This window comes from Heptranchias perlo, chromosome 15 (genome assembly GCF_035084215.1).
Source record: "Heptranchias perlo isolate sHepPer1 chromosome 15, sHepPer1.hap1, whole genome shotgun sequence".
Classification (NCBI taxonomy): Eukaryota; Metazoa; Chordata; class Chondrichthyes; order Hexanchiformes; family Hexanchidae; genus Heptranchias; species Heptranchias perlo.
Genome location: NC_090339.1, coordinates 25,319,320 through 25,347,235, shown reverse-complemented (window position 1 = coordinate 25,347,235; position 27,916 = coordinate 25,319,320). Strand labels below are relative to the sequence as shown.

Genomic DNA, 27,916 nt, shown 5'->3' with positions numbered 1-27,916 from the left:
GTAGTTTGCAAGGACAGAGGGGTCGAGGATGGGATTTTTGAGGAGGGGGTGATGACGACAGATTTGAAGGGGAGGAGGACAGTACCTGAGGAGAGGGAACCATTAACAATATCAGCTAACATGGGGCCAGGAAGGGAAGTTGGGTGGTCAGCAGTTTGGTGGGAATAAGGTTGAGGGAGCAGGAGGTAGGTCTCAGTGGAGAGGGCATGTGGGGAGCTAGGAGAGAAACTAGAGAAAGATGCGAATTCAGGGCTAGGGCAGGAGGGAACCTTAGGGGAAGTTTGGCTTTATGAGCTAGGGGAAGGGAGGGAAGTGTCTCCATCATAGTGACAAAGATGTTCATGAGCTTCTCGCACTTCTTGTTGGAGGTGAGAGTGGAGGAGGCATGGGAGAAGGGTTTTAAGAAGATGGTTTGTAGTGAAGAGAAGCCAGGGGTTATCCTTGCATTCCAGGATAATCCTGGAGTAGTGAGCAGCTTTGGCAAAGGAAAGCAGGACCCCATAGTGCTTTATGTGGTCCAGCCAGATCTGGCGATGAATGGCTAAACCAGTTGTCCGCCATAAACATTCAAGTCATGGAGGTTGAGAGGTGGAGAAGTTTAGGGAGGGAATTCCAAAGCATGGGGCCTAGATAGCTTATGGTACATTGCCAATGGTGGGGCGAAGGGAGGAGAGGATGTATAAAAGTTGAGGGGGTTGTAGAACTGGATAAGGTTTCAGAGAAAGGGAGAGATCAGGCCATGAAGGGATTTAAACATGAGAATAAGAATTTTAATGAGAAATGCAAATTGCCACTTCGGTGTTATTTTGTTTGTTATCGACCCTAGGCTTTCAAATTTAAATACAATGGGCCAGATTTTACTGTAGCAGGACATCTAATGGCATCTGCCATTAGCTATACTTGCCCTTGCATGTTTAGGTTTTTGGATTTTTTGCGTGGCAAATTGCTGAAAGTGTGGGCTGATAATGGCATAATGATATTAGTGAGGGAAACAGGGCATCTGGGACCAGAGTGAACAGGGCAACCAACACGGTATCTCCTTAACCAATCAGATTGAAGGATTGAGAAATAAACAGCAGAAGGACTGAGAAGGAAGTGTGAATTAGAGAGGGTGAATTCAATGTCAAATCAGGTACAGAAAGAGAAATAAAGAGAGGGAAAGAAAGATTAGATTGAGCGAGAGATAGAAAAAGAGACAGAAAAGTTTTTTAAAAATTAAATTCGACATTTTTAAAATCTCCAACAACAATTAATACTTGAAGGAATGAGACTCCACACTTTTAATAGTTAATTTTCAGTGCCAGAGAGGTTCATTGGTAGTAATTAACACTTAACACATTGTTAAAAGGGTACTTGCATTTGTAATGACAAGACTTTCTGTGGTGGGTTCATATCTACCGCGCAAATACAGCAACTTCACAACATTCATTGCATTTCAATGGTGAGGCAGACAGCGAATTCCCTTTTCACGAAGCTAATGGCGGAGCAGCGCAACTCAGACAGCAGCATTTGGGTATTGGCATTTAACTGCACATCTGCCCCTCGCCTGAAGTTGCTATACCATTTACACTTAAATAAAGGCGAGCGCCATTAGCCTCACCGTTATTTTGACAGCAATATCTGGGCCAATATATTCCTAAAATCAGTCAGGTCTCATTCACAAGGACTCTGAGAAACATAAGCTTAGACCCTCAGCTGTAGAACAACGTCAAGGATGGTAACTGGACTATGAAAGAAACCACAAAAACGTGAAGCTTGGGTGGCAAGAATTATTTCAGCTGCTCCAATGGAATCCTTATGAATGGGAGGAGGCTCTCTGTATTAAATAGTAACTATGCTTCAAAGTCAGGATCTTTCTAGTTATTCTGAAGCCATATTTTACATGGCTGCAAATCACTGGTTGAAGGATTATTTCTACCTTCAGATAAATTGCCCACGTGAACATCCCATCTGATTATGTGTCCAAAAGTAACCTTACGGAAAAATGTATATCCTATCACCACAGTAGATTGTAGTGCATCAGTAAAAAAAAACAGTACATAACCCTTCGGTAAACATAATCATTGTCCCAAAATGACAATACTGTTGGCCCAAACCATGTGAATTTTCAACCCGTGAAAGAGTCTAGAGGATCCATTAAGATTCCAGGATTTAATGGAAAACTCGTGCATCATCCCAATCAGTGAAGATGGTTAGGCTATTTGCTTACACTCTTCAGTAACAAGAGTAAACAATTTTACAACACCAAGTTATAGTCCAGCAATTTTATTTTAAATTCACAAGCTTTCGGAGGCTACCTCCTTCGTCAGGTGAACGATGTGAAAATCGTTCACATCGTTCACCTGACGAAGGAGGTAGCCTCCGAAAGCTTGTGAATTTAAAATAAAATTGCTGGACTATAACTTGGTGTTGTAAAATTGTTTACAATTGTCAACCCCAGTCCATCACCAGTAACAAGAGATTGTATAGAACTTCAATATCACCTCTCTGAAACATGCAATCATCCATTCCAATTACCTTAATAAGCAGACATTTACACTTTCAGTTTCTTTTAAATTCAATAAAAATTCAGCATAAAAAATTTGAGAAGGAGATGGTTTCCCCTTTTGATATAGAAATTATTAATATATTACTATTAATATATTTCTTTTAGGCATCTAATCCACTAGTAATTTCTTTTCCAAACAACACACCAATTATCCCAGCAAGCACTTATACTTGCCTAACTGGTAAATCTCCAGTCACACCCAGCAAATTAAGCTGTGAGCTTTCAATCAATCCCCATGTTTATCTAAATATTCCAAACTTCAGTACACAGCTGATCAGAGCAGAGAACAAGCAGGTGGGACAAAATTCCCAGATCCGGAATTGGGGGGTTCTGGCACCTTGCAATCTGGTGGCAGTGGCAAGTTTTAGAAATGGAGATTTCTCAACCTATCACATGAGAGCTTTGTCCCGTTCCCTGAAGTTTATTTCAAGTATAAACTGAGGAGCCAGAAGTCTGCTTATAAGGCATACCTTCTCTTCTGTGCTTAAATTAAGAAGAATACATTGCAGATCCCAAACAAAGGATTGATCAAGGCCACTGCATTTTCTTAAGACTCTTACAGCATTTACTCTCCATGCTTGTGCACAAGCCTTGTGAGTAATGAGAAAATGTGACACAATCGGCAGTGGTGCTGTGTTAACAAAGAAATAGGATCACATATAGCGAATATCAATCTGTTGTTTGCCATCACCACAGTGGTAACGATGAGTCACACTGCTGATTCTGACCTTTCAATTTAATTTGGCTACAGTTGGGGTATTTTTCATGTACTTAAGGGGGTAAACACCTCCTTTACCCTGCATAATGAATTGGAATAGTCTCTCCAAGACATTCATCCTGCATGACACAGCACAACCCAATTTTGTTTTAAAAAGTCACAGATTGCCACCGACCTCCTCATCATCATACTAAACCTCTGCTTTACTCGAATGCTATGGGCCACCATGGCCCTGGACACTTGTGTGGTTTCTGGAAGTAAATTTAACCCAAGCAGCCACAGGTAGACACCGTTGTCTCAAAGCAAGAGGTCTCTCACATCGACATGCTATCACTGAATTAGTAAGTTCTCTCAAATCCCCAGCCAGTTATTTGTTGGGGGTGTTCTGGCGTGATACAGCAGGATGTACTCTGACGATCTCTTCATATTTTGGTGGCGGGTCACTGTACGGTGTGGTTGTCTCCTCGCCGCTGCTTTCCACATGTCCGGTAACTTCTTCATATGAAGGTGGGGGGGTGGCATTGGACAGCCTAGAAGAGACCGAAGCAGATTGTTCCTGCACATATAGTGTTCTGTTTGATGGCTGGGCACTGGGCTCACTACGGTCTAAAGTAGGTCTGGTACCCTGCTCATGATGAGATGGGTCTGTCTGAGCATGTGACGTCTCCCGATGCACAAGGACCCGAGGCAGGCTCCGTGCTGTGCGGCTCGTCAGATATCTGTTCTGAGAGTAGGTCGGCCGGCGTCGAGTCGCCTTTTGCAGCTGACACCTCCAGATCACAAAGAGTGCAATAACAATTAAGAGTGCAACGCCCAGTAGAGGGACGACAACATAGATTGCATCAGTGCGCTCCACACGCAGACCAGAGTTGTTGCTGGGGGTTGTATACAAATTGCTGGTGTATCCCTTCCAGAACTCCATCTTTTTAAAAGAGAAAAAGAGAAAAAGAAAAAAAGATTGCAGATTTGAAACCAGTCCATTAACTCCTAAGTTTTATCAAGATCACGTTACAATCATTACTTATTGCACATTATTGCAGGCCAGAAAAGATCTCTCAGCTAACATGCCGAGTGATAATTGAACTTCCTGTCTGCATCAGTGAGCATACATTCATGTGAGTTGCTGATCTGAGGTGTTACCACTGTAGGAAGGCACTAGGCAGAGGCTAGACTTTTCCCCACAGGTGAGCAAGGAAAAATAAATATAAAGTCAGTCACCCCACACGAGGCTGCTCTAAAGTGTTTTTACATTACAAGAGCACAGTTGACAGGAGATGCATGGGTCTTCCTTCATTGGCTGCATCCCACAGTATAAATGCCCCCACGCTTGTACATGTGGATCTACAAAGAAAGAAAAAATGTGTTCTGCCACTGGCTCAGAAAGTTAATCCAGTGAGTAGCTGAGCAATATGGATCAGCAAGATCTCAAGTTTGATATCCCAGTCTGTATTGATTAGCAGCTCTCAGCCAGTGTGGCAAGAGGAACACTACAATTAGCTTCAGCACTTCTGGATTAGGAGGCGAAAATCAGCCAGGCTTGCTGCTCTTGATCACCATTCAGTGATCCTCCCTGTTGATAGTCGGTGTCTGAACACACACACTGAGAACAGGATCACGCTTAGCTGTGATGCCCCCTGCAGTCAAATAATCTACTAACATTCTAACTTCAGGCTTACACACAAAGAATCTCCACTTGGGTGAGATGCTGCAGGGAGTGACAATGACTTACTACCTTCAGGAGGAGGAATGGAAGTGAGGGCAGGACAAAAAAAAATTAAAAGGTTAGGTATGACCACAATTTAACTTTCTGTACTCTGGGGGAAGTACTTTCCCCAAACTGCCCATTTAAGACTGAGAACTCAGTGTTTGGTGAATTGCAGGGGAGAATTTGTCACCCTCCCCTCCATAACATAATACTTTGACATAAAAGCTGTACACCATCAAGCAACCTCATATTCCAGTGTGGTTTTTTTTGTGTCTAATAATGTGCTCAAAGTAAGGATCTCAGCACTAGAGAACATGATATTTTTGCACTTTGTCATCCAATTTCACTATTTAATCCATACTACATGTAACCTAGGAATGTTTAATGCAAAGTAAAGTTCCCTCAACACTGTCCTATCATGCACTCCCAGATCAAGAATGGCACCGGTTACGTGTAGCATAAAGCTCCCACTACTCTGCCCATTAAGTAATCCCAGGTCAGGTAAAGCATAGGTTAGGTGCTGGATAAAGCTCCTTCAACTTTGCCCCCACAATATGCCTTAGCTCAAACTCAGAAAATTTTCTTTGCCTCTCAATGTATCAGTGGCATTTTCATTTTCCACATGAGCCTCTCCGAATAGGACTGCTGTTTTGGGCCAAATTATGGGCTGCAGACTCGTGTTCATTAGGAACTCCATTTCCTATAGGACCTTTACAACAAGCCATTGGAGAAGGACTTTATTTCATCAGTCTGTGCTAGATTCAAACAGAATTCCCAGAGATGCAAAGACAGTGTGCAAACCCATCGTTCAATTCCAAAATATCTTTTGAAATTCTGTCCACACTGGATATTTTATGCCATATTACACATAGTCACAATGCTGCCAAACAGCTTTTACTGCAGCACATGCCAGCACCTCAAACTCTAGCTCATCCAGGTAGATTGTTCCCATTGCAGGCAAGGAAAAGCATTATGTGTAATTTTACAAATTTTTCATGCAGTGACATTTTAGAAAGTGGTAATGTCATTGCATTCATGTTAATAAACCTCATTGGAAAAATACCCTGACGACTTTCCAACAACACCAGTGCCCATTAAAAACTAGAACTACTAAAAGCTGCTTCTGAAGCATAAAGCTGAAACAGCAAAAAATTAATTGTTTTTTTATTGAAATCAAATTCCTTTGAGAGCTACTTCAAATAATGCTCAAGAATAGATGGAACAATATAACACTTTAGATTAAAGATGTCTGAAAATAGAAGCAGGTTACAGGTATCGGTATAAACCAGGCAACAAATGGTGGTCTCAAATTTCTTTTTTTTTTGTCAGAGCTGGGGTACAGCAATGGTGTCAGCAGCCCTGTGGTGCCTCACTCAAGTAGCCATTCTTCATATGTAAACCGTGGCAATCAGCAGCAGCACGCTATTGAACCATGGAGAGCATCAGAGACAATTCTAACCCTGCCTTCAATTGGCATTCACATATCAGAATTTTCCAGCTGGGGTCACTTTGTAGTAATTTGTAGCATGAACCCTGACTGATTTTTCCTATCCCTAATCGAAGGACTCTGGGGCGAATTGTTGTGTCGTTAACACTACCCACCTGGGTTAGTTCAGTTTATTCCGCAAAAACTGGGAATCAATCTCTGACCTTCCTGAACTGTACAGCTCAGTAGCACAACAGGTGGCACATTTCTATCTACATCACTATATCCCACAGCTGCACCGGGAGCAGTACCTGGTACCCAGTGTGGAATCTGCTAAAAGTTCAGGAATCATATTTAATCATGCTGGATGAAGCAAATAACAGTGTGTACACAATAATGAAATGTATATGAAGTACTAATTAGACTTTACTCACATCAAGCAAGGTGGTGAAATTTGAAGAATACACTCACCGTTTTCTCTTTGTCTTCAAAGACCTCTTTTGCCTCTTCATACACACAGATCTCCTCCATACATTCCCGCTCAATGCTGCCCTGCCGGATCTCTTCTAGAAAGCCATTTGCTCTTGGAAACCGCTTCAGAATGGAGTTGGCATCTTTAGATGTGAGAAACACTACAGGGGAAATGGCAATATTTAAACCTTACTAGGACATTTCTGAATAAGCCTAAGAAAGATTTTCAATACCTGCAGAAACCTACAGGATACCTTGCAGCTATATGTGAGATAAAACATTTATATGAATGACTGGACTCAAATACCATAACACAACAGTGATAAAGTCACAACTGTGTTACATCTGGTTTGACCTGCTAAGAGATATACACCTCATGGAGTTTGCCATTCATGAATAAACACAGAAGGATACATTGCAAAGGTCGGTCTGTGCTGACCAGGATTGGAAAACATTGCAAGGGTCTGGAACTGACCAAGGCTGAAACACACTGCAGTGATCAGTGGCTTACCAGGGTTTGAGACATTGCAGTGGCCTGACACCAATCACAGATTGGACAATACCTTGTTACTGGTCAATCATGTTGGCAGATTGAGAGAAAGTGGCTTTTTAAAAAGACCCCAATGAAGTCCTTTAACTTGGATAAAGGAAAAGGGTCAATTTCTGAAAACAAAATATACACACAAAATATTGAAAATGAAGAGGTCAACCACTACCTGAAACAGAAAGACAGGTCAACATTTTGGCCATGAGCCTTTAAGATATTAGCATAATAAGGTGTCAGTAACACAGGATTGTCAACAGTTAAGGGAATAACTGCAAATGTAGAAACTATATCATGAAATACAATACACTTGATACAGTGTGCTTGCACTATCACAGTGCTTTTACATTATAGCAGATTACAGCTCGAGGAAGAGCAACCCTCATGTACTGTTCTCTCGCATTAAAGTGGAACCAGCCTTGATGTAGATTCAGGAATCTACTAGTTCTGTACATATGCAAACGACCTTTGTAATTTTGACGAATTCACGAATGAATGAACAAAGTAACGATATCTGAGGAATTCCATTTGCAGCCAACTCAATGTATTTACCAGTGGAACTGCAGGCAGGTCAAGAGATCCCAGAAAAATAGGGTCTCTGTTACTACTGAAGTTGTGACGAGCAGTAAAATCATCTTTTGTAATGCATTAATAAAGTAAGATTAGGAGTTGATGGCATTACTGAAATATAAGATTTAATTACTTGCTTCTGTATAATGCAATGAAAACTATTAGGCAGGCATCAAAGTATTATATAGTGCAGCTCAAACCTCTCTCTTTCACTGAGGATATTCCATGTCAGATATTCCGCCACGACAGAAAGGATCATATTTCACCGTAATGTGATGATAGTTACATTATACAGTCATTTAAAAAAAAACAAATTAGCACAGGGTAAAGAAGTCACACTGTGACAACCTTAACCTGGAATACCGTAAGCTTCATTACTGTTCTTGATTTACTGCATTCTCCAATTTGGGACTAAGCACAAGTCAGATATTCAGTCATGGAGCTTGTGATGTAAATGAACCCTTAAAGTCAGAACACTTTATATTCTGAGCCAAAGCTGTGCTCTAAAGTCTCAAATCAAATTCTGTTGTGCATAATCAAATCACATACAATAAACCACAGTAAAACAGCACATCTTCCTAGCATGTGTTTTTTTAAAATTAAAAACTGGAGTGTGTTAATGTGGCACTAAAGGAGCACCAGCTTGTTCTGATTACAGTTCCTGCCAGAATGCAATTCATTTTTTCCCCCAATAACTGGAAAAGAAAAGCTGACCCCAGTTCGACCAGACAGTAAGATCTTCCTCCATTCCCTACACCTGTAAAGCAACTGGGGTCAGGCTCCAAAATATCTTACATACAGAGTGAGAGTGTTCAGTTCATTATGCACTCAAGCATTTTACGAACCCTCATTTAGTTTCAATGCAGAGCCATACCTCAAAACTTCAGGTTATGGGAGGTAGCATCCTCCCCTACAATCAACATCCTAAGCCAATTAACTCCTTTGGGATTGCATTCAGGGAGTATATTGATAATGTTTGTACCTCCAATTCTAATCTGGAATATTCAAAAGAAATCTTAGGGAAAGCATTCTTGGCGGCCATTAGATGGAAATACAGGCTCATTCAGTGAAACCTTACAACCAACTAGGATGGTCATATTTTCATTTAAAGGGCATGCTAGCAGAACATGCATTTGTCTTCAGTTTTTCTGTGTAAATGACCCTGAAGGTGCTGGCACTGTCTTTCTGGCCAGGTTCCTGCTCACATTGCTTGGAGTCAACATTGTGATTCACTGAGGTTTCAGAAGTGAGAATTCCAAATTCACACTCCACCAAACATGGTGAGGTGAGGTGGAGGTGCATGTGCAGAGGAGGGACTTCTCCATGGGAAGGGAGGAGTTAAAAAAATCAGTGTGAAAGCACACCTTCTAACAGTTAGTTACGCAGCAGTATTGGGAGAGCCGGGAGCAAGAGGGCACACTTCATAATGGAATGGTAATGTCATGTCAAGGACACAGGTTCAGAATGTGCTGTCTTTTTAATTTAATCTTCCCTCCTAGAAATTAAAAATTAATTCCTGATGTGAAATATATAATTAGTTTAGACAATCCTAATGTATTAAACCTGTAAACAGACTGATGAAAGTGTGTGCATGGAAGTTTGAAATCTAAAAGGAAGGTAAGAAAGATGAACAGACAACATATCCCAGCTCTTGTAGACGTGAAAGAAATAGTGAAGATAGTTCCTGATGCAGTTATTTGAATGAGAAAGGAGCTGTAAGCAAAACCAGCACTAGTGACAAGGAGTGACTCAAACAGGTCCATGGGGACCGCAGTGACAGCTTCATTTACAAACATACGAAAATGATAGACAAGAAAAGACCAGCTAATCCATTGAGCCTACCCCACAGAGTCGTGATTCATAACACCCCCATCCGCCACCAGCTATGTAATCTCTTGGGAAAGGCAAAAAAATTTAAAAACCCAGGGCGAATTTAGGAGGAAAATATTGGGGAAAATCCTGAACCCTTTAGACGATTGAAACTAGTCCAGGAGATCACATTGACCATGATTTATATTATTTAGCATTCTACCTACCTTTGTATGCCGTGATCTCCACCATAGGCAGGAACTGGTCCAGCTCTCTTTTGAAGGTATGCAGCGAATCAATACGAGCCGGCAATTTGTTCCATATGTGTACTATCCTCTGGGAAAAGAACCACCTCCCGACACCCAACCTAGTTTCGCCCCTGGTAACTTGTACGCATGACCCCGGTCCTCCCTAACCTATCGAATTGAAATAGTCTGTGACTATGAATACAGTCTAGTCCCTTAATTATCTTAAACATCTCTATAAGATCACCCCGGAGCCTACAAATCTCTAGACTAAATAGGCCGAGCTTTTTAAGCCTTTCTGGGTAGCTAAGGTGTTTTAAGCTTGGTATCATTCTTGTGGCCCTCCTCTGAACCTTTTCCAAGGCATCTACAACATCCACCATGTAAGGGGACCAAAGCTGGATACAGTATTCTAAGTGAGGCCTAACCAAAGTCTTATACAAGGACAAAATGGTTTGTTTTTATTTATAGTGAATTGTCCTGGCAATTTCTAACATGATAACTGTACAGACTTCTGCTATAAGATTTATAAACAATGTATGGTTTTCTAAATTTACAAAACACCCCAGATTATCAATCCCACAAAGTAAGGCACTCAAAAATTTCCAATCTGGGTGGCACTGAGACAATGCTGTTATTAATTGAAGAAAAGGTGTTTAAATCTTTCAATTTAAGTTCTGAAATAAAATCATTAACGAAAATGATTCTACTCACTTCTTGCTAGCCTGCAGAAGTTCTTCCCTGGGTAGAACACATATACCTATGAACAAGACAAAAGTTATTATTAGTAGTAATAGATGAGTGGCCAAATCAAACCAGAAGACTGTAAACCCGAGGATTAGGGTTGCTGATCACAGGACCTCACCTAAATGGGTACATTAATTATCAGCCAGTTGTTAGGTCAAACACAACAGCCACATGTTACAACTTAATTCAGAGACTGACTCTAATCAAGTGCTCTTGCTGATGCCCAATTAGACATCAGAGTGTCATGGGCACCAGTTGTAGGGATTCCTACCCAGAGCAAATTTTTTTTAAAGATTACACGGAACATTGGAAATTACATCAAAATGCCACCTCAGTTCTTGAAATGTATTTTATATGACTGGGTAAAGGAGAAATACAATACACTCAGCAAATGTGGCCTTCACAAAAACATCTTAAATACTGCACAACGGGAGATTCACACCGCAGCCAGGCGCCAGTCAGAAATCAATAATTTCACAAATTAACACGCACAAACTAACCTAAATCAACTGCAGCAATTAGCAGGTATGCAAATCGCAGCTTTTATGCTATTGCACTGATTTTCTTTAAATATTTCTGCTCCCCTCCCTTTGTTTCCCTATTCCACTTTCCCCAGCTGAAATAAAAGACTGGAGACATGCGCCAAGGCGCGCTATATATATGATTGATTAGATAGCTAGATAGATAGCTAGATAGATAGCTAGATAGATAGCTAGATAGATAGCTAGATAGCTAGATAGATAGCTAGATAGCTAGATAGATAGATAGATAACAAAATCTTTGAAAATGACCCTTACTGGAGTATCTGTTAATGATTGAAAGATACTAAAATGGAGCAAACTGAGTGGCAGGGAAAGGAATTGGCGACACTCAACTAAATGCAAGTCTTTAAATACTTATACTTCACATCTGGACCTCCATATAAAGAGGAAGGATGTTAGCGCATATCAGAAGCACAGCTATATGTAAATGTATTTTAAAAATAAAAGAATGAATATTTTTATTGATAATTAGTGCTAGGTTATAAGTAAGGAAACTCATTATACAGCATTATCCTGTATTCCTTTAAATGAACAAGCAGATATAAAATAAAATTATCAGCTGCAGCACTGAACAATTAAAGACATATTGCAATGGACATGGAATCCATTCCACCCCAGAGAGCTGCCAGTCTCAACATGGATGAATCTCAAGTTTTAAATTTTCATGATTTTCTGGTTGTTATAGTTGATGTAATAAATTGCCAATTACTGGTCACTTATCTCTTTCAAAGAGCCAGCACAGGCACGATGGGCCAAATAGCCTCCTTCTGTGCTGTATCATTCTATGATTCTATGAGGTACTGTCAGACTATGAGAGTATGATCATGACATCTCACAGTCAGCAGGCCCAGCTCTCTACTGTATGTGCAATGGTTGAATTTCCAAACTCATCAGAAATACAACTGACAGGAGTACCCTTTATGTGCTCACTCACTTCATCATTGGGGACGAATACAAGTATTCTTTAAAACCAGCTTGGGAAAAGGACTCTGGGCAGTGATGACTATCATTTTCAGTAGGCTAGATTCTGTTGTACCAATCATCATTAATATTCTGAGTGGGAGAGTGGCAAAAAAAAAAGAACTATACATTCACATACCATCTGGGTCCCTAGATTGGATCACCAGTGCAAGAGATCAATCCATATTTCAGTTCATTACCCGCGCCACCCCCCTCCCGAAACCATTTCATCCCACCAATCACCTCTCTCATATGCAGACTTAATACATTCATCGTGGGTGACCCGTGGCTTAGTACCTTGATTAAAGGGGAAATGTAGTTGACCAAATTGTTCCATATTCCTGAAGTATTACAAAGGGTGATACCTGCACTTTTACCAGTGTCTTTCAATCTCCCTTAATTATCTTGTTTATATTTTGGACTGCTGGTTAGATTCAGCATTTTGCAGTCGACTCCTCATCATGTGATGTTATTAGGTTATGTTTTGATGACATGATGGAGGAATACCACTCACAATGTCACTGGAGTAGAAAAAGATCACTGATATGTACACAGGTCAAACTTGATTCATTAAATGCTAGCCTATTAGGAATGTACTGGTTCCCAATTCCCATCTTTAATCACTATGATTTTGAAGATGACAGTCAAAATCTTCTGTTAAGATGCGAAAGCTGCCCCACATAAAAATGGGAGGCATTAGCATTTATAATAGACAAAATTCAAAAAATAGTCCAGACTAGAATACAATTGGTGCAATAATAAAATATTTTTAAATTATCACATTTTAAACAAAACTAGAGGATCTCTCATTGCTCATGGTGCTTTAGAAGATACAGTAGAAATTAAAACATTTTGATTCATGTAAAATTTGATAGTTTTAATGTTCCTGGGAAATCTTGGCCAATCAGAAAAGTACAACGGTACGAACTACACACAGTTTTGCTACAGAATGCAAGCTAGACTCGAGGCTTAATTATATATCATATAGATAAATGTAAATAAAATCGATGGTAAACTGGACAGAGTGTTTATAGTACTTATCAGCAGAACTGACCCAATTCTCATGTCTGTTCTGGTCATGAGCAGGACCATTGGAAAACTGAAGAAGATTGATTTTTCCTCATTTCTTGCAGAGAAATTGCATGTTATTTTGAATATGTTATTTGTATTCTCTGTTGCTAACTGATTGTTAAATTGTTTTATTGAATGTCAAATTGTTTACTAATCCCTCCCCCTCCTTTCCCAGTTCAGAGATAATTTTCTCTTCCTGTATCAACTTGGTGACACTCGCCTCTGACTCAGAAGCTTATAGGTTAAAGCTCCACTGCAGACTTCAGCATATAATCTAGTCTGACACTTCAGAACAGTTCTGAGGGACTATTACATTGTTGGAGGTGCCATCTTGTTGATGAGATGTTAAACTAAGGCCCTCTCTACTAGCTCAAGTGAACATAAAAGATGCCATGACAATATTTAGAGAAGAGCAAGGAGTTCTTCCAGTGTCTCTTGGCAAAAAATTCTTCCTTCATCCACCACTAAAAAACAAATGATCTAGTCATGTGTTCATCTGCTACTCGTGGGACTTTGCTGTGTGCCAAATTGGTTGCCATATTTCCCGACATAACAACAGTGACTACATTTCAGAAATTAGTCGATTGACTTTAAAGTACTTATGGACGTCCTGTGGACGTGTTAAGGCACTATATACATGCAAGTTCTTTTTTCTCCCTCGTTTCACACTGGAACTCTTCTCTCTCCTTTCCCCAGCTCACATTCACAATCTTCCCCTCTCCTCATTCACACTGGCACTGTCTTCCTCTTCCCCCCTATTCTTCCTGCCCTCCTCCATCCTCTCTACAGTTCATCGTGGAACTATTCTCCCCACTTCCCATTCCCTCTGGCACTATCCCTCTCTCCAAACTCCTATTGCTGCACCTGACTCCTAACTGTTGCTACTGCTCTAGGAGATTCAGCTATAATACACATAAAACTGTAGCGAGATCAGGAATTCTGACCCACAACATGCAACAACAATAACTTGCATTTATATAGTGCCTTTGATGTAGTAAAACATCCCAAGGTGCTTCACAGGAGTGTAATCAGACATAAATTGACACTAAGCCAAAGGAGACATTAGGGCAGGTGACAAAAAGCTTGGTCAGAGAGGTATATTCTCTGGAGTTTAGAAGAATGAGAGGTGATCCCATTGAAATGTATAATATTCTTAGAGGGCTTGATAGGGTAGATGCTGAGGGGCTGTTTCCCCTGGCTAGAGAGTCCAGAACTAGGGATCATAGTCTCAAGATAAGGGGCCGGCCATTTAGGACTGAGATGAGGGAAAATGTCTTCACTCAGAGGGTTGTGAATCTTTGGAATTCTCTACCCCAGACTGCTGGAAATGCTCAATCGTTGAGTATATTCAAGGCCTAGATTATTAGATTTTTGGAGTCTACAGGAATCAAGGGATATGGGGATAGGGCAGGAAAGTGGAGTTGAGGTACAAGATCAGCCATGATCTTATTGAATAGCAGAGTAGGCTCGAGGGATCCTATGGCCCACTACAGCTCCTATTTCTTATGTTATGTTTTAAGGAGCGTTTTAAAGGAGGGGAGCGAAGTGGAGAAGGGAGGGAATTCCAAAGCATGGGACCCTGATGGCTGAAGGTGCATCGCCAATAATGAGGCAAAGGAAGAGGGGAACAAGAGACCAAAGTTGGAGGAATGCAGAGTTCTCGGAGGGTTGGAGGAGGTTACAGAGATAGGGAGGGGCAAAGCCATAGAGGGATTTGAACAGAGATGAGAATTTTACAATCGAGGAGTTGGTGGAGCAGGAGCCAATGTACGTCAGCGAGCACAGGGTGATGGGAGAACAGGACGGTGCAACATAGGATACGGGCAGCAGAGTTTTGTTTGAGCTCAAGTTTATGGAGGGTGGAAGGTGGGAGGCCGATCAGGACAGTATTAGAATAATCGAGTCTGGAGGTAACAAAAGTATGGATGAGGGTTTCAGCAGAAAATGGGCTGTGGCAAGGGCAGAGACGGGCAATATTACGGAGGTAGAAGTAGACGGTCTTTGTGATGGACAGGTTATGGGGTCAGACGCTCAGCTCAGGGTCACATAAGATGACAAGGCTGCGAATAGTCTTGTTTAGCTGAGACAGTGAACAAGGAGCAGGTTGGAATCAGTGGCTACGAAACGGAGTTTGTGATGGAGGCCGAAGACAATGGCTTTTCCCTTCCCATTGGAGGATTAATTGGAGGAAATTTCGGCTCATCCAGGACTGGATGTCAGACAAGTGGTCTGACAACACAGAGGCAATGGGGGGGGGGGGGGGGTCAAGAGGTGGTGATGGCGAGGTAGAGCTGAGTGTCATCAGTGTACACATGGAACCTGACGTTTTATTTTCAGATGATGTCGCCGAAGACAGCATGGTATATGAGAAATAGGTCAGGGGGTTGGGTGGGGGTGGGGGCACGTGGGTGTGGGAAGAGAAACCAATGCAGGAGATTACAACTGGATAGGTAAGACTGGAACCATACAAGGGCAGTCCCCCCCCCGAGCTGGACAACGGAAGAGGGGCGTTCGAGAAGGATGGTGTGTTCAACTGTGTCAAAGGCTGCAGGCAGGTCAAGAAGGATGAGGAGGGATAGTGCACCACAAGTCACATAGGATGTCATTTGTGAATTTGATTAGAACTGTTTCAGTGCTGTGGCATGATTTGAACGGAGATGCTACTGTATCATGATTTGAGTAGTGATGTCAGGAGTTATTTCACTACATATTCAAGATGAAAAGCATCCACTATATATCATGTCTATGGTAAATGCATAGTGTATTATATCAAGCAGTTCAGATAAGGCCATACATAACAAGGCGAAGTTTGAAGGGTTTATCAACATAATCCGGATCAAGATGGGTTGTGTCCTTAAAATACAGTCTGTGTTATACAAGCCAAAAGTAATAAGCAGTTGAGGGGGAGGGGGGGCGGGTATTCTAGACTCTCCTACTTTATTAATTCAAGCAAATCCTGAGAAGTTCCTGGACAAACAAGCAAGTGATGAAAATTTTTTAATTTCCTCCAAATGAAACAATGCTTCATTCAATTCTGATCAGTATGCGCGATCATATCAGGAGCATTACAGCAGATGCAGACAGTGCAGACAGCTCAAAGCACCATAAGCTTAGCTGGTGTTACGCCACTTCTAAAAATACCCACCAAGCCATCAAGTGTGAAAATAACTCTTTTGTTAACTCAGTGCTATGTCAGTTGAAAACATGGGGTATGGAAAGTATTCCTGCAATAGGAACAGGAGTAGGCCATTCAGCCCCTCAAGCCTGTTCTGCCATTCAATGAGATCATGGCTGATCTGTATCCTAACTCCTAACTCCATTTACCTGCCTTGGCTCCATATCCCTGAATATCCTTGGCAAGCAAAAATATATCGATCGGAGATTTAAAATTATTAATTGAGCTAGCATCTGCACATACATCATTCCATGGTCAACACACCAAGATTTCTTTCCCAAAATAAAGTATATTTATATAATAATTATTGTACTATAATACATAGTAATTGTTATTCACGATATATATACTGGAGTATATCTTCCCTGTGAGTAAACTTTTTTTATTAAACCATTATTGTTTATGACAGTTTAGTAAAGGAATTATTCTTTAACTTTACAGAGGACAACAATACAGTCCATTGTGTAAAAAAACTGACTTTTATTTCCTGGTAATCATTATCACTCAATAAATGCATCCCGTGGACATCATGGGCATGGCAGGGGGAGAGCAGGGGGGTGGGGGGTGGATTTTCGGGTGTGAAACCCAGTAGGGAAGTAGGTGCGATCATGACCTTAATGAGGCCAGTCAATGCCTCATCCGGGTATCGCTCCCGATAGAGAGGAGCTACACATCCGATGGGGATGGGGGGAATGGGGGGGGGGGGGGGGGGGAGGATGTGGGGAGGGAGAGACAGAAAGAGAGAGCGAGAGACCTCATCAGCCGTTGGGAGAGAAATCGTGCAGTGGTGGGGTTGGGTGGGGCGGGGGCGGGGTGGGGGGGGGGAAAAGACATCGGAGATCAGCGAGGGGGGGGGATTCCAGGCAACATCGGAGTTTGGAGGTGGGGGGGGATTCCAGGCAACATCGGAGTTTGGAGGTGGGGGGGGATTCCAGGCAACATCGGAGTTTGGAGGTGGGGGGGGGGGAATTCCAGGCAACATCGGAGTTTGGAGGTGGGGGGGGGAATTCCAGGCAACATCGGAGTTTGGAGGTGGGGGGGGGGGGGGAATTCCAGGCAACATTGGAGTTTGGAGGCTGGGGGGGATTCCAGGCAACATCGGAGTTTGGAGGCGGGGTGGGGGGTGGGGGGGGATTCCAGGCAACATTGGAGTTTGGAGGTGGGGGGTGGGGGATTCCAGGCAACATCGGAGTTTGGAGGAGGGGGGAATTCCAGGCAACATCAGAGTTTGGAGGCGGGGGGGGGTGGGGGGGGGGATATTCCAGGCAACATCGGAGTTTGGAGGCGGGGGGGGGAATATTCCAGGCAACATCGGAGTTTGGAGGCGGGGGGGGGGGGGATATTCCAGGCAACATCGGAGTTTGGAGGCGTGGGGGGATTCCAGGCAACGTCAGAGTTTGGAGGCGGGGGGGGGGGGATTCCAGGCAACATTGGAGTTTGGAGGCTGGGGGGGATTCCAGGCAACATCGGAGTTTGGAGGCGGGGGGGGATTCCAGGCAACATCGGAGATCAGGGGGCGGGTTGGGGGTGTCCAGGCAACATCGATCGGACGGGAGGGGGGTGTCCAGGTGACATCAGAGATTGGAGGGGAGGGGGGTCCATGCGACATCTGAGATGACCCATCCCTTCCCACCTGCTTTCACCAAGCGTGCATTGGAAGCGATGGGAAAGCCGCCCAGAGAAGGTTAAAATCATTTTAAGTGTCCAATATACAAAATATAAAGTACCTTAAGTACTTCAATGAGGTACATTGCCCCTTTAAGTATTGGACCGCCAGATTTAAGTGGGGGCGGGACTTCTTGGTGACTGCTGTGCGCACGCACACAGATTTGCCTGAGTCTAATGCAAAAATGGGCGGGTTCTAGCCAGGATGTCTGCCCACTCCCAAAAACATTGATTTTGTCTGCCCCCCCGCCCCCAACCCACCCGATCTTGGGGGCTAAAACTGAGCCCCGTGGATATCACAGTGTGTCATACATGGGCTGTATTACGAGTACCATAGTCACAGAATAGACTACAGAAACAGAAAATCCTTAAATGCAGGGCACATTGATCTGCATCTAAAAAAGGGAAAGAAAAGTTTCGATGAAGGCTCATACCTCAAACCATATCCTAACTTTACCTTTCAGAGGCTGATCATCTTACTGTGTATTTCCAACATTTTCCGTTTTTATTTCAGATCTGTAGTATTTGTGGTTTTTCTGTTTATCTCTACCACAGAATAACTACAGCTTTGACATTATTGTGGTTAGTGTGGTTCACAGGTTGGATTTTATTGTGGCATTCATGTTGCTAAGTCCTAGATAGTGCATAAGAAATCGTGGATGAATTTCTTTCAACAGCTGTCTGCCACTTCTTCCTCTTCCCGTCACCCTGCCGCCATGCCCCAATACCACCATTGTTGAAGCAGAATGTATGAACTCATCTTCTGCTACTTTCAGAACTTCAGTTACTGTCCCAATATTCTGAGTCAGAAATTTAAGCTGACACTTTGTACATGGCACAACTGCTCCACATAAATGCCAATGTTTTTACTTCAGTATCAGCTATACATAGAACAAGTTTAACTAATGGATCCCATTATAAACACTAAGGTTATTAGGAAATTCAATAAACACAAACCACAGAGGTACTGGAACAGTTGGAATCTTTTGAGGTGAATTCCCGTTTCATAATAGTTATGAAACAAAATAGCTGCCTTTCAGCTCGTGTGCATGTTCATAAAATGCAAAACATCTTGCAAAGTCTAAGGAATTTTACAAAGTTCTAACTGTGTCAATCAAATGACAAAGTTCATAGTAATGCAGCCTAGCAAATTCAACAAATGACCTTTTCCAATCCCCCAATAGTAAACAGAATCACTGTATACACAGCATAAATGAGAAATGTGGTGGTCCAATGTAACCGCACTTTTGAAATTAGGCAGTGACAGAACATTGACACAAACCAATAATGCACGAAGTGGTCATTTCTGAAAATTCATTTGTATTCTTAAAATCACATGATGCATGTATCTGCATACCCAATTATACCAGGCTTTTAAAAACTATTCTGCCCCCAAAGTCATTTTCTATAAATTATATTGTCTTGGTTGCATCATCCATAATAATGAATTTTGAGTGCCAGCCTGTGGCCTGTATTGAACTGACTACATGATGCAGCCCCACTATAGCAACTGTATCATATTAGCAAGCAGCCTTCTGTCACAGCAAACCCACAGAATAAACCATTACATTTAAAAAAACAAAAATCAATGAATGCATATACTATCCTGATTATACGCATGATGAGATTTGGAGTTCATACATCTAACATTAGTAACAGGATTTATGTTTTGGTATCCCGTGATGTATCCTCTGCTTATAGCCCCTAATTCTGTCCTTACAGTGTGATGACAATTTCTTTACACCTTTATAAGTGAATTAAAATTAAAGATGATGGGGGAAGCACTAAGCCCCAAGGAGCAAGCTACTTCCAGAGGCAAGTGACAGCTGCACTGTACTGATTTACACAACATTCTTTATAGTGCAAGTGTGGAGTTTACCAGTATTACAATGCCAAATAGATCCTTAAGAGTATGACGGGCAGCCACTGCAGGTAGCTTGTGAGCCAAGAAGGATTCGAAGTAGCAAAAGTAGTCTCCAAGCCAACAAGTTCTGAATCACAGATAGAAATTTAGGCTAGCACAGTGACAAATTAAAACATACTGGGCTGGATTTTGCTGAGCGGTGAACAAACGGCTGTTAGTTAGACTTGCACTTGCCCATAGACGTTCCATGGGCTTTTGCACAGCAAGTTCCTATCACTGGGAGCTCAAAACAGTGTGGCGCCCTCTTCAGGGCATCTGGGACCTGTGTGAACAGGGCAAGCAGCGGCGTACCTCCTTAACCAATCAGATTGAAGAATCGTTAATAACAGCGCAGTCAAAACCAGGAAGTGTAAGTTAGAATAGTGAATGCAATGTCCAATCAGGTACAGAAAGTGAAATAAAGAGGGTAAGAAAGATTGAATTAAGAGACAGAAAGAAAAAGTTTTTAAAAATTCTAAATGTCCAACAATAATTAAAATCTGATGGAATGAGACTTCACACTTGTAAAAGTTAATTTTCAATGCCAGAGAGGTTGTTTGGCAGTAATTAAGACTTACCACACGTTAAAAGGGTACTTAGACTTGACTTAACTTTTGTTGGCGAGTTTAGTCCATAACTTTGAGGTAAGTATAGAAGCTTCACGCCATTCAATGTATTTGAATGCTGAGTCAGCCAGCAAGATACAGTTCTCACTCAGCTTTTGGAGGAGGAGCGCATCTTGGGCAACAACTTCTGGATTTCCGCATTTAACTGCACGTGTGGTCGCTGGAAGTTATAGTCTGATTTGCACATGAATAACGATGAGCTCAGTTAGCCTCACTGTTATTTTTACAGCAAAATGCAGCCCACTGTTGTTAACTGTTGTCCTGGGGATCAAGAGTAGCAGGGAGAAATCTCAGGCCCACATGAATAAATTATGCAAGTAAAACATAGTTGGAACAAGAAGAATTAAATTGCTGGTCTTTAACCTTCAACAAATGCAATAAATAATGTTACTCCAACCTGGATTAATTAGTAAAGAAAATCCAACAGCATTCCCAGCTCCAATCAATTTAGTCCGCAGGTTTAAATATCAACCTTGACATCACCATCAGTAAAATGGATGGGCCTGTCAGCTCAAGTCTGACCTTGGTTAGCAGTTTGTTTTAAACCAAACAGTGCTCAGTAACTTCCGGAACCAAAGTGATCTTACAGACTCTCTAGCACCGAACAGGGTTCCACATCATTATACTCAAGTTGACTTCTAGCCAGTCAGATACAGGTTACTTCTGCTCAGGTAACCGCACACAAATAAAAATAATGTTTCTCTGCAATGATAACACTGTTTTCTTTTGGGTAGCTGACACTGTCTTCAGAAGTTGGATGGAGGACCCTGGGAGTGTGTCAATATCTGCAGGGAGTCCCTATGAGTGTATGAATATTTACAGGGGTCCCACACACCAAGGAGTTTGATCACTTTGAAAACACATGCATTAAGTCATGTGGTATATGACTGAACCTTGCAGAATAGGATGTCTGCATCTCTGGTGTGTCCTGACTTAGCTGAAATCTGCCAATGCAATGACGGAGACACTACCACTCACTTCTCCTGCCTATAGTTGGGAGAAGAAAATAAAAATCAGCCATAGTTCCTATTCATAATCTCGATATATAGTGACTTCTGCTGCAAAGTGCTTGCATGTGAATAATTTTAAGGATAGAAACAGGCTTGGTTGTAAGGCCCTCCCATGATCAAATAGCTTGCAAACTCTACCTGGGCTCACACACAAAGAATGGCCACACCAGCAAGATGTATGAATGCTGCCAATACTTACTGATCTCCATTCCAATTTTAATGACTTCTTCAGGAATGGATGAAGATTGGAAAAAAATACAATCAAAACAAAGTGTTATTTTAGAGACTTCACAATTAATTTCTGCATCCCTTACACAACAAGCTCCTGATCTCAGCTGTGTGGATGAGGTGAGCAGAGGTCAGATATTTCCCAAAGGGAGTCAGAAAGAATCTGCAAGGGAATCAGTACCTTTCCCCAAGTTCTCTAATACCATTCGTAAAGGCCTGGGAGCAAATTAGCTTCCAGCTCTCTTATTGGACAGTGAAACCTGGGCTAACCAAATGGAATGGAAAAAAATATATACCATTTTAAAATTTACAATTTTAAAAAACTGCTGAGAACCTATCACTTTGAAGAACAGCAAACAGATGAGGTATTATACTCTCTTTCACAGCAGTTGTGCAATATTCATTCTCAAGTCGAGAACCTTTCTTATTTCAGGGTTCTATACCCCAGGCATGACAAGTGTTTGAAAAAAATCATAAAACACCATATTTACTACCAAAATTGTACTTGAGATCATGCCCATTAAAATTCTAAAGCAAGCCACGCACTGCAATTAAAGTGGTAGCTCAATTTAAGAGAAATGAGAAATGAATGCTGATTGCCAAACTCCAGGAGTGACAGAATTCTCTCAATCTGCACCAAAATTGAAACTGGCAGAACCAAAACAAATAATGTACCTTTAAATCTGATTTATTTTAGCTACACCTAATCAATGAAAATACTCTTCTGCATGTTATAAAGTGAAGCAAGTAGTATCTTCGGTGATGTCCTAAAAGTAATTCCTCAAAACAATAAACATACTCAGTGGGCATGCTATTGGCCTCAGCATCACTGGGTTAAGGAGGGATTGACTGGATTAAGGGAGGGGGAAAATGGAGGAACAAAAAGTACAGAAATGCTACAGGCATAAGGAATGGAGTCCTAACATTACATAATTTTTATACTTAGACACTTTAAGCTGTTATTTAATAATTTAATCTAAAATGACTAAGTCAAAACAGAACATGGAAAGGCCTCCTGCACATCCAGCTTGCTAAGTGATCGAGGCCCTTTTCGGGAATGCACCCTTCTAGATTGCACCCTTCCAGTGTTCATTCTTAAACTAAAAAACATGACACACAGTGCTGCACCAGCTGTTTATAATTAAAAGGGACATACTTTTCAAATACCATTAAACAACCCTTACATGTAATGGCTGACTTCCAAAAGTATTTAGCTATCTGTTTCATCATCAAGTCAAATTTAGTTTTGTAGGGTACACAATAATTTATATTACATCTGCAATGAGTACCTTTATCCAAGCACTGGCATGCCATCCAACAGCCATTTTCAAGGAATTATTTTAGACGTGGCTAACTTATCTTATTAATAAGAGTACCCATCCTCGACATGATCTATGCACGACATAGAATCATACAACACAGAAGGCGGCCATTCAGCCCATCGTATCAGTGCCAGCTCTTTCCCCATAACCCTGCAAATTTTTTCTTTTCAAGTATATATAAAATTCCCTTTTGAAAGTTACTATTGAATCTGCTTCCATCACCCTTTCAGGCAGTGCATTCCAGATCATAACAACTCACTGCATTAAAAAAAATTCTCCTCATTTCCCCCCTGACTATTTTGCCAATTATTTTAAATCTGTGTCCTCTGTTTACCGACATCACTCACAAAGCAATTTTCTTTTTGGTGACTAAATAGGGGACTAATCACAGTGGGGCCTCTTTCTACTACAAGCAAGTTCAGCTTTTTTAAATTTAAGAAGTACAGCCAGACTGTCTGTTCCTTCAAATAGCTGACCTTTAGACTTTTCACTGGGATAGAATTCTAATCATAACAATACATACCGCTGAACAAAGACAACGTCCACTTTTCATCTTTTAAAAGTTGACTTTTGCCATTAGACTGCAGGTCAGTAATAGATAATAAACAGTGCAAACTACAGGACAAATGGATCCACACTGTATCCAGGAAAACAAATGCAATAACGAGCAAACCAACATACCCTTATCAAACATGCAACACCATATGAACCAATGGGCAAAGTACTGTACTTCAATTTGACACCAGAAGCCAGTGTGCCCCTCGATTTCTAACATAAAGGCTGGCCTAAAGTATCTAGCTATTTTTTCTTCCTCCAACTTTCTCCTTTTCTGAAGTTCCACAGTTCTCACAGCCCTCCTGTGCCTTACCCGAGGCATGCGTGAGCCAGGTCAGGGAGTAATGGCAGGTCATTTGACTTAGGAGGGGAAAAGTGGCATCATGTCCCGGTCCAATTATATCCTCACCTGGAATCCATAAGTGCACACATTCAAGCAGGATTCACTGGATAACAATCAGGAGAGAGAATGCGAGCCAAATTGTCACTAACTGTAGCTTCTGCCCAACACCTCTATTGTAATCAGTAAGCTCAGGGATCAAACCTAGGACCTTCCTGGGCTGTGTGGCTCTGTACCATGTTACATGGTGATTTTAGTCACCAAAAAATCAGAAGTATTGGAAGCTAATCCATTTGGTCTGTGACTCAAATGTCCATATTTTCACAGCTAGATCAAATCCAGCAGATGTGGCTTGTTGTTGTTTTTATGTTAATGGCCATCAAAACTGGGAAGAGAGGAGAGCCCAGGTCAGCAGCATGTGTGCACTACTCAAAGCACAGGATGGGGAGGCTTCTTAACTTACTACGTGTTCCATTAATCCCCTTCCAATCCAGTCCCTCAAAACCAAATACCACTCCTAAGCCTCATGCTTGGCCGCATCTTCAACTTTTCCCTTTCCTCAGGAATTGTTTCCCCCCTTTTTCTAAATTGCTATGACCTCCTTTCCCCTTCATAAAAAGTCTATTCTGAACTCCTCTTGTCCTCCTGCTCTATCTCCAATCTGTTCTTTCTAAAGATTGTCAAATGTATCATCATGAAATTGCAACCACTCATTGTTTGAGTGTCTCCAGTATGGTTTCTATCCCACCTACACCACTGAGACTACCCCAATCAAAGTTATCAATGATATTCTGTGTAACAGAGGCTGATTTTTCTCTGTTTTCTTTCCTCGACTTTCCATATAGTCAATTATTGTGTCTGTGGCCCATCTCCGTGGCATCGGCTTCTCCTGCTTCCATTCTTATCTGTACTAATGTACTCAACATATCTCTTCTATTAGCTTCACCTTCAATGCCTGCACAGTTACCTCCAGTATCCATCAGTTATATATTAACCCGCTTTTATTTCGTAACTATATCCTCCTCTTGACAAAATCATTACAAACATGGGGTCAGCTTCCATGGGTGTCAATGACGCTCAGTTCTACATTCCCACTACTACCCTGAATTCCACCACTATTTCCTTGCTGTCCAACTGTCTCTTACAAATTTTGGTTCAGCCAGAATTTTCTTCAACTCAAACAGTATGGCTTCAGTTTTGGCTAGTACCACAGTCTTTATACCACGGACACCAATTTCATCTCCATTGGCTTGTTCTGACTGAACACAAAAGTGCACGAGGTCTTTAAGGTCTTGTTCGGCCCTGAGCTGAACTTCAAAACTCATATTCAGTCCAACACCAAGACCCCCTACTTCCACCTCCAGAATATCACCCATCTACACCCCTATCTAATCTCACTGCCCCTTTGCATTCAACATCTCAATGTTCGATTTCGCTAATACTCTCCCCTCCCCAACTTCCACCTACACAAACCGCAACTGATTTTGAAGAAATTCCTGCACACCCATCCTCGAAAACGTCCAATGCCTCCCTGTTCCTCAAAGTATCAATTTGAAAATCCTTGTACTCATCTTCAGATCCATCCCCCCTACCTCATCAATCTTCTCCAGCCCCATGTCCCCACACTCACCTTCTACTTCTCCAATGCTAGTCTATTGTTGGTCTCTCCTCCCTCCACTTCATCATCGGTAAGGCACTGTACTCTTCCACTTGAATTCTCTTCCAATACCTCTTCACCTTGCTACCTCCCTTCCCATCTTCAAAAGCTTTCTCAATACTTATGTCTCTTATTATTCCTTTGGTCACCTTCCCCGCTTCCTGCTCAGTTTTCACAAATCTCCCTGTATAGTGCCTATGTGAAAGATGCTATATAAATGTAAGGTATTTTTAAAACTAAAAAATGTGTGTAACATTTGTAGCTTTAACTAGGGCTTGCTCTTTGGTGGAGTGGCTCCTCTATCTTTGTCATCTTCTAGGTATGTAGTTCAAACAATTCAGAGTTCTCCATAAGACTTCATAATTCAGCCTTCTCCCTTTCCCTGAAAACATCCAACCTCCACCTCTGCAGCTACACATAAATAAAAGCCAAATTCAGACTTGGTTCCCAGTAAAGGAGGAGTGAGACAATAATCTCACAACAATCAATTTTCATTTCATGTTTAAATATAAAACTAGAATTATGCACTGACACTTATTACACAATTTGAAAAAAATTATGAAACATATTTAACCCTGCAGTGCTCTACATCTGTAGCTTATTAATACCACAGCTTATTCAGTTGGAACCATGCCTCAAGAGCCAGCCACAACTCTCCAGTCCATACAACAGCTAATCTGCAAAAAAAAAACCAGGAATAAAAGCCACAGCTAAATATTTTAAACAAGATACTGACAAACCTTGTCTGTAACATCATACGAGAGTCAGCCTAACAAATGCAATGACAATCTCGGAGAATGAAAAGCGAATCGAGTACAAATACACAAGGCTGATCAACAGGGGGTGAGTGTTTGCTTTACTTGAGATTTCTTATTAACAAGATTTGATTTTTTTTTAGTTTGTTTGCAGTTAATACTGTCTCAATAAAATTAAGATTGTTGAAGACAACTGATCATTTCACCCTTAAATATTACATGGGGTTTCCATGGAAACAGGAATGTGAGGGTGGCAAGAAAAAAGGTACCAAGTGAGTGATGCTGCAGCAAAACAAAATCATCAGGACAAGAACAGAGACACCTTGGAAACACACTCAGCTGAAACATTAACAAGCTTTAAAAAAAATAAATAAAATAGCCTTTAGACTTCCATTAACGAAGACAAAAGAGGGACAGACACAGACAGTACGTACCTCACACGTCACGCCTTTAAATGCGCTCCGAGCAACCCCGCACCACAGCGACTGCACCGCGCAACCGAGGCTGCTGGCCGCGGGGCCCCGCCCACCTGCCGTGATTGATCGACGCCTCAGCCATACACCGTTCGAGTTTCCCACCACAGCCACCAATCGCTGATGAACGCAGGCGGGGCCATTGTTTGATCAAGTTTGGTTTCCTCGCCCAGCGGGGCCGTGAAGTATTGTGGGAGTTGTAGTTGTACTCCGGTAATAATTCCCAGACCGTCTTATTTTTCAGCCAGGGTCAACCCCCGAGCCCACCTCCATGCCCAGGGTGTAAGATTTTTAGCTGGACGATGCGGATAGTCATGCGCCACGCCTTAAACCGGGGCTACAGCTTCCGGAATGCCGATTTGCGGCGTCCAGCCCCCTCCCATCAACAGCTCATTTTGTCATTGGAATCACACCAGTTTGCTGCGCTAAATGGGAATGCAACACCTACGCAGTCCTCAGTATCCCAGGAAACAGCTGCTCACTGGCACTCTGATGCATCACGACTTTGCAAAACTTGGATGAATGTCACGGTTTCTGACACGGTGCATTTAATCTTATAAAAAGAAGACATGTATACAGTATAGGATTGCTTACGTTTCATTGGAAAAGCAGCAATTCTTACAATAATTTGAAAGAAAAAATGCTTTTCAAATTAATCAATTTTGTCAGAAGAGCCTATACTTACAATGTGGTGTGAGGTCGAATTCGGCTGGAGAAGCAATAACTAGGCTTTGTGCCAGGGAGATAATTAGCCAGTGGTCTACAAAGGACATAGCTAACTCTCCTCATGCACACCCTCGCTGCTGGTTAAAGTGGTAGTTGTAGAAACGTACGAGTGGATTGACAGCAAC

At 41.8% G+C, this 27,916-nt stretch overlaps 1 protein-coding gene across 1 annotated transcript; it reads right to left on the bottom strand.

The window, feature by feature from the left end:
• Positions 1-2,439: 2,439 nt before the first annotated feature.
• On the bottom strand, positions 2,440-27,092 carry LOC137332704 (transmembrane gamma-carboxyglutamic acid protein 3). The gene is made up of 4 exons (XM_067996647.1): positions 27,027-27,092; positions 10,751-10,796; positions 6,869-7,029; positions 2,440-4,188 (listed from the first exon to the last, which is right to left on the bottom strand). Coding segments are annotated over exons 2-4 (717 nt in total). The 5' UTR covers positions 10,752-10,796; positions 27,027-27,092; the 3' UTR covers positions 2,440-3,633.
• Between the last annotated feature and the right edge of the window lie 824 nt (positions 27,093-27,916).

What these genes read in the sequence shown, in the direction of transcription:
- LOC137332704 (XM_067996647.1), bottom strand. An exon ending in TTGAAGACAAAGAGAAAACG is followed by an intron (nt 4,189 to 6,868) that starts GTGAGTGTATTC and finishes TCTTTTAAAAAG; the next exon opens with ATGGAGTTCTGGAAGGGATA.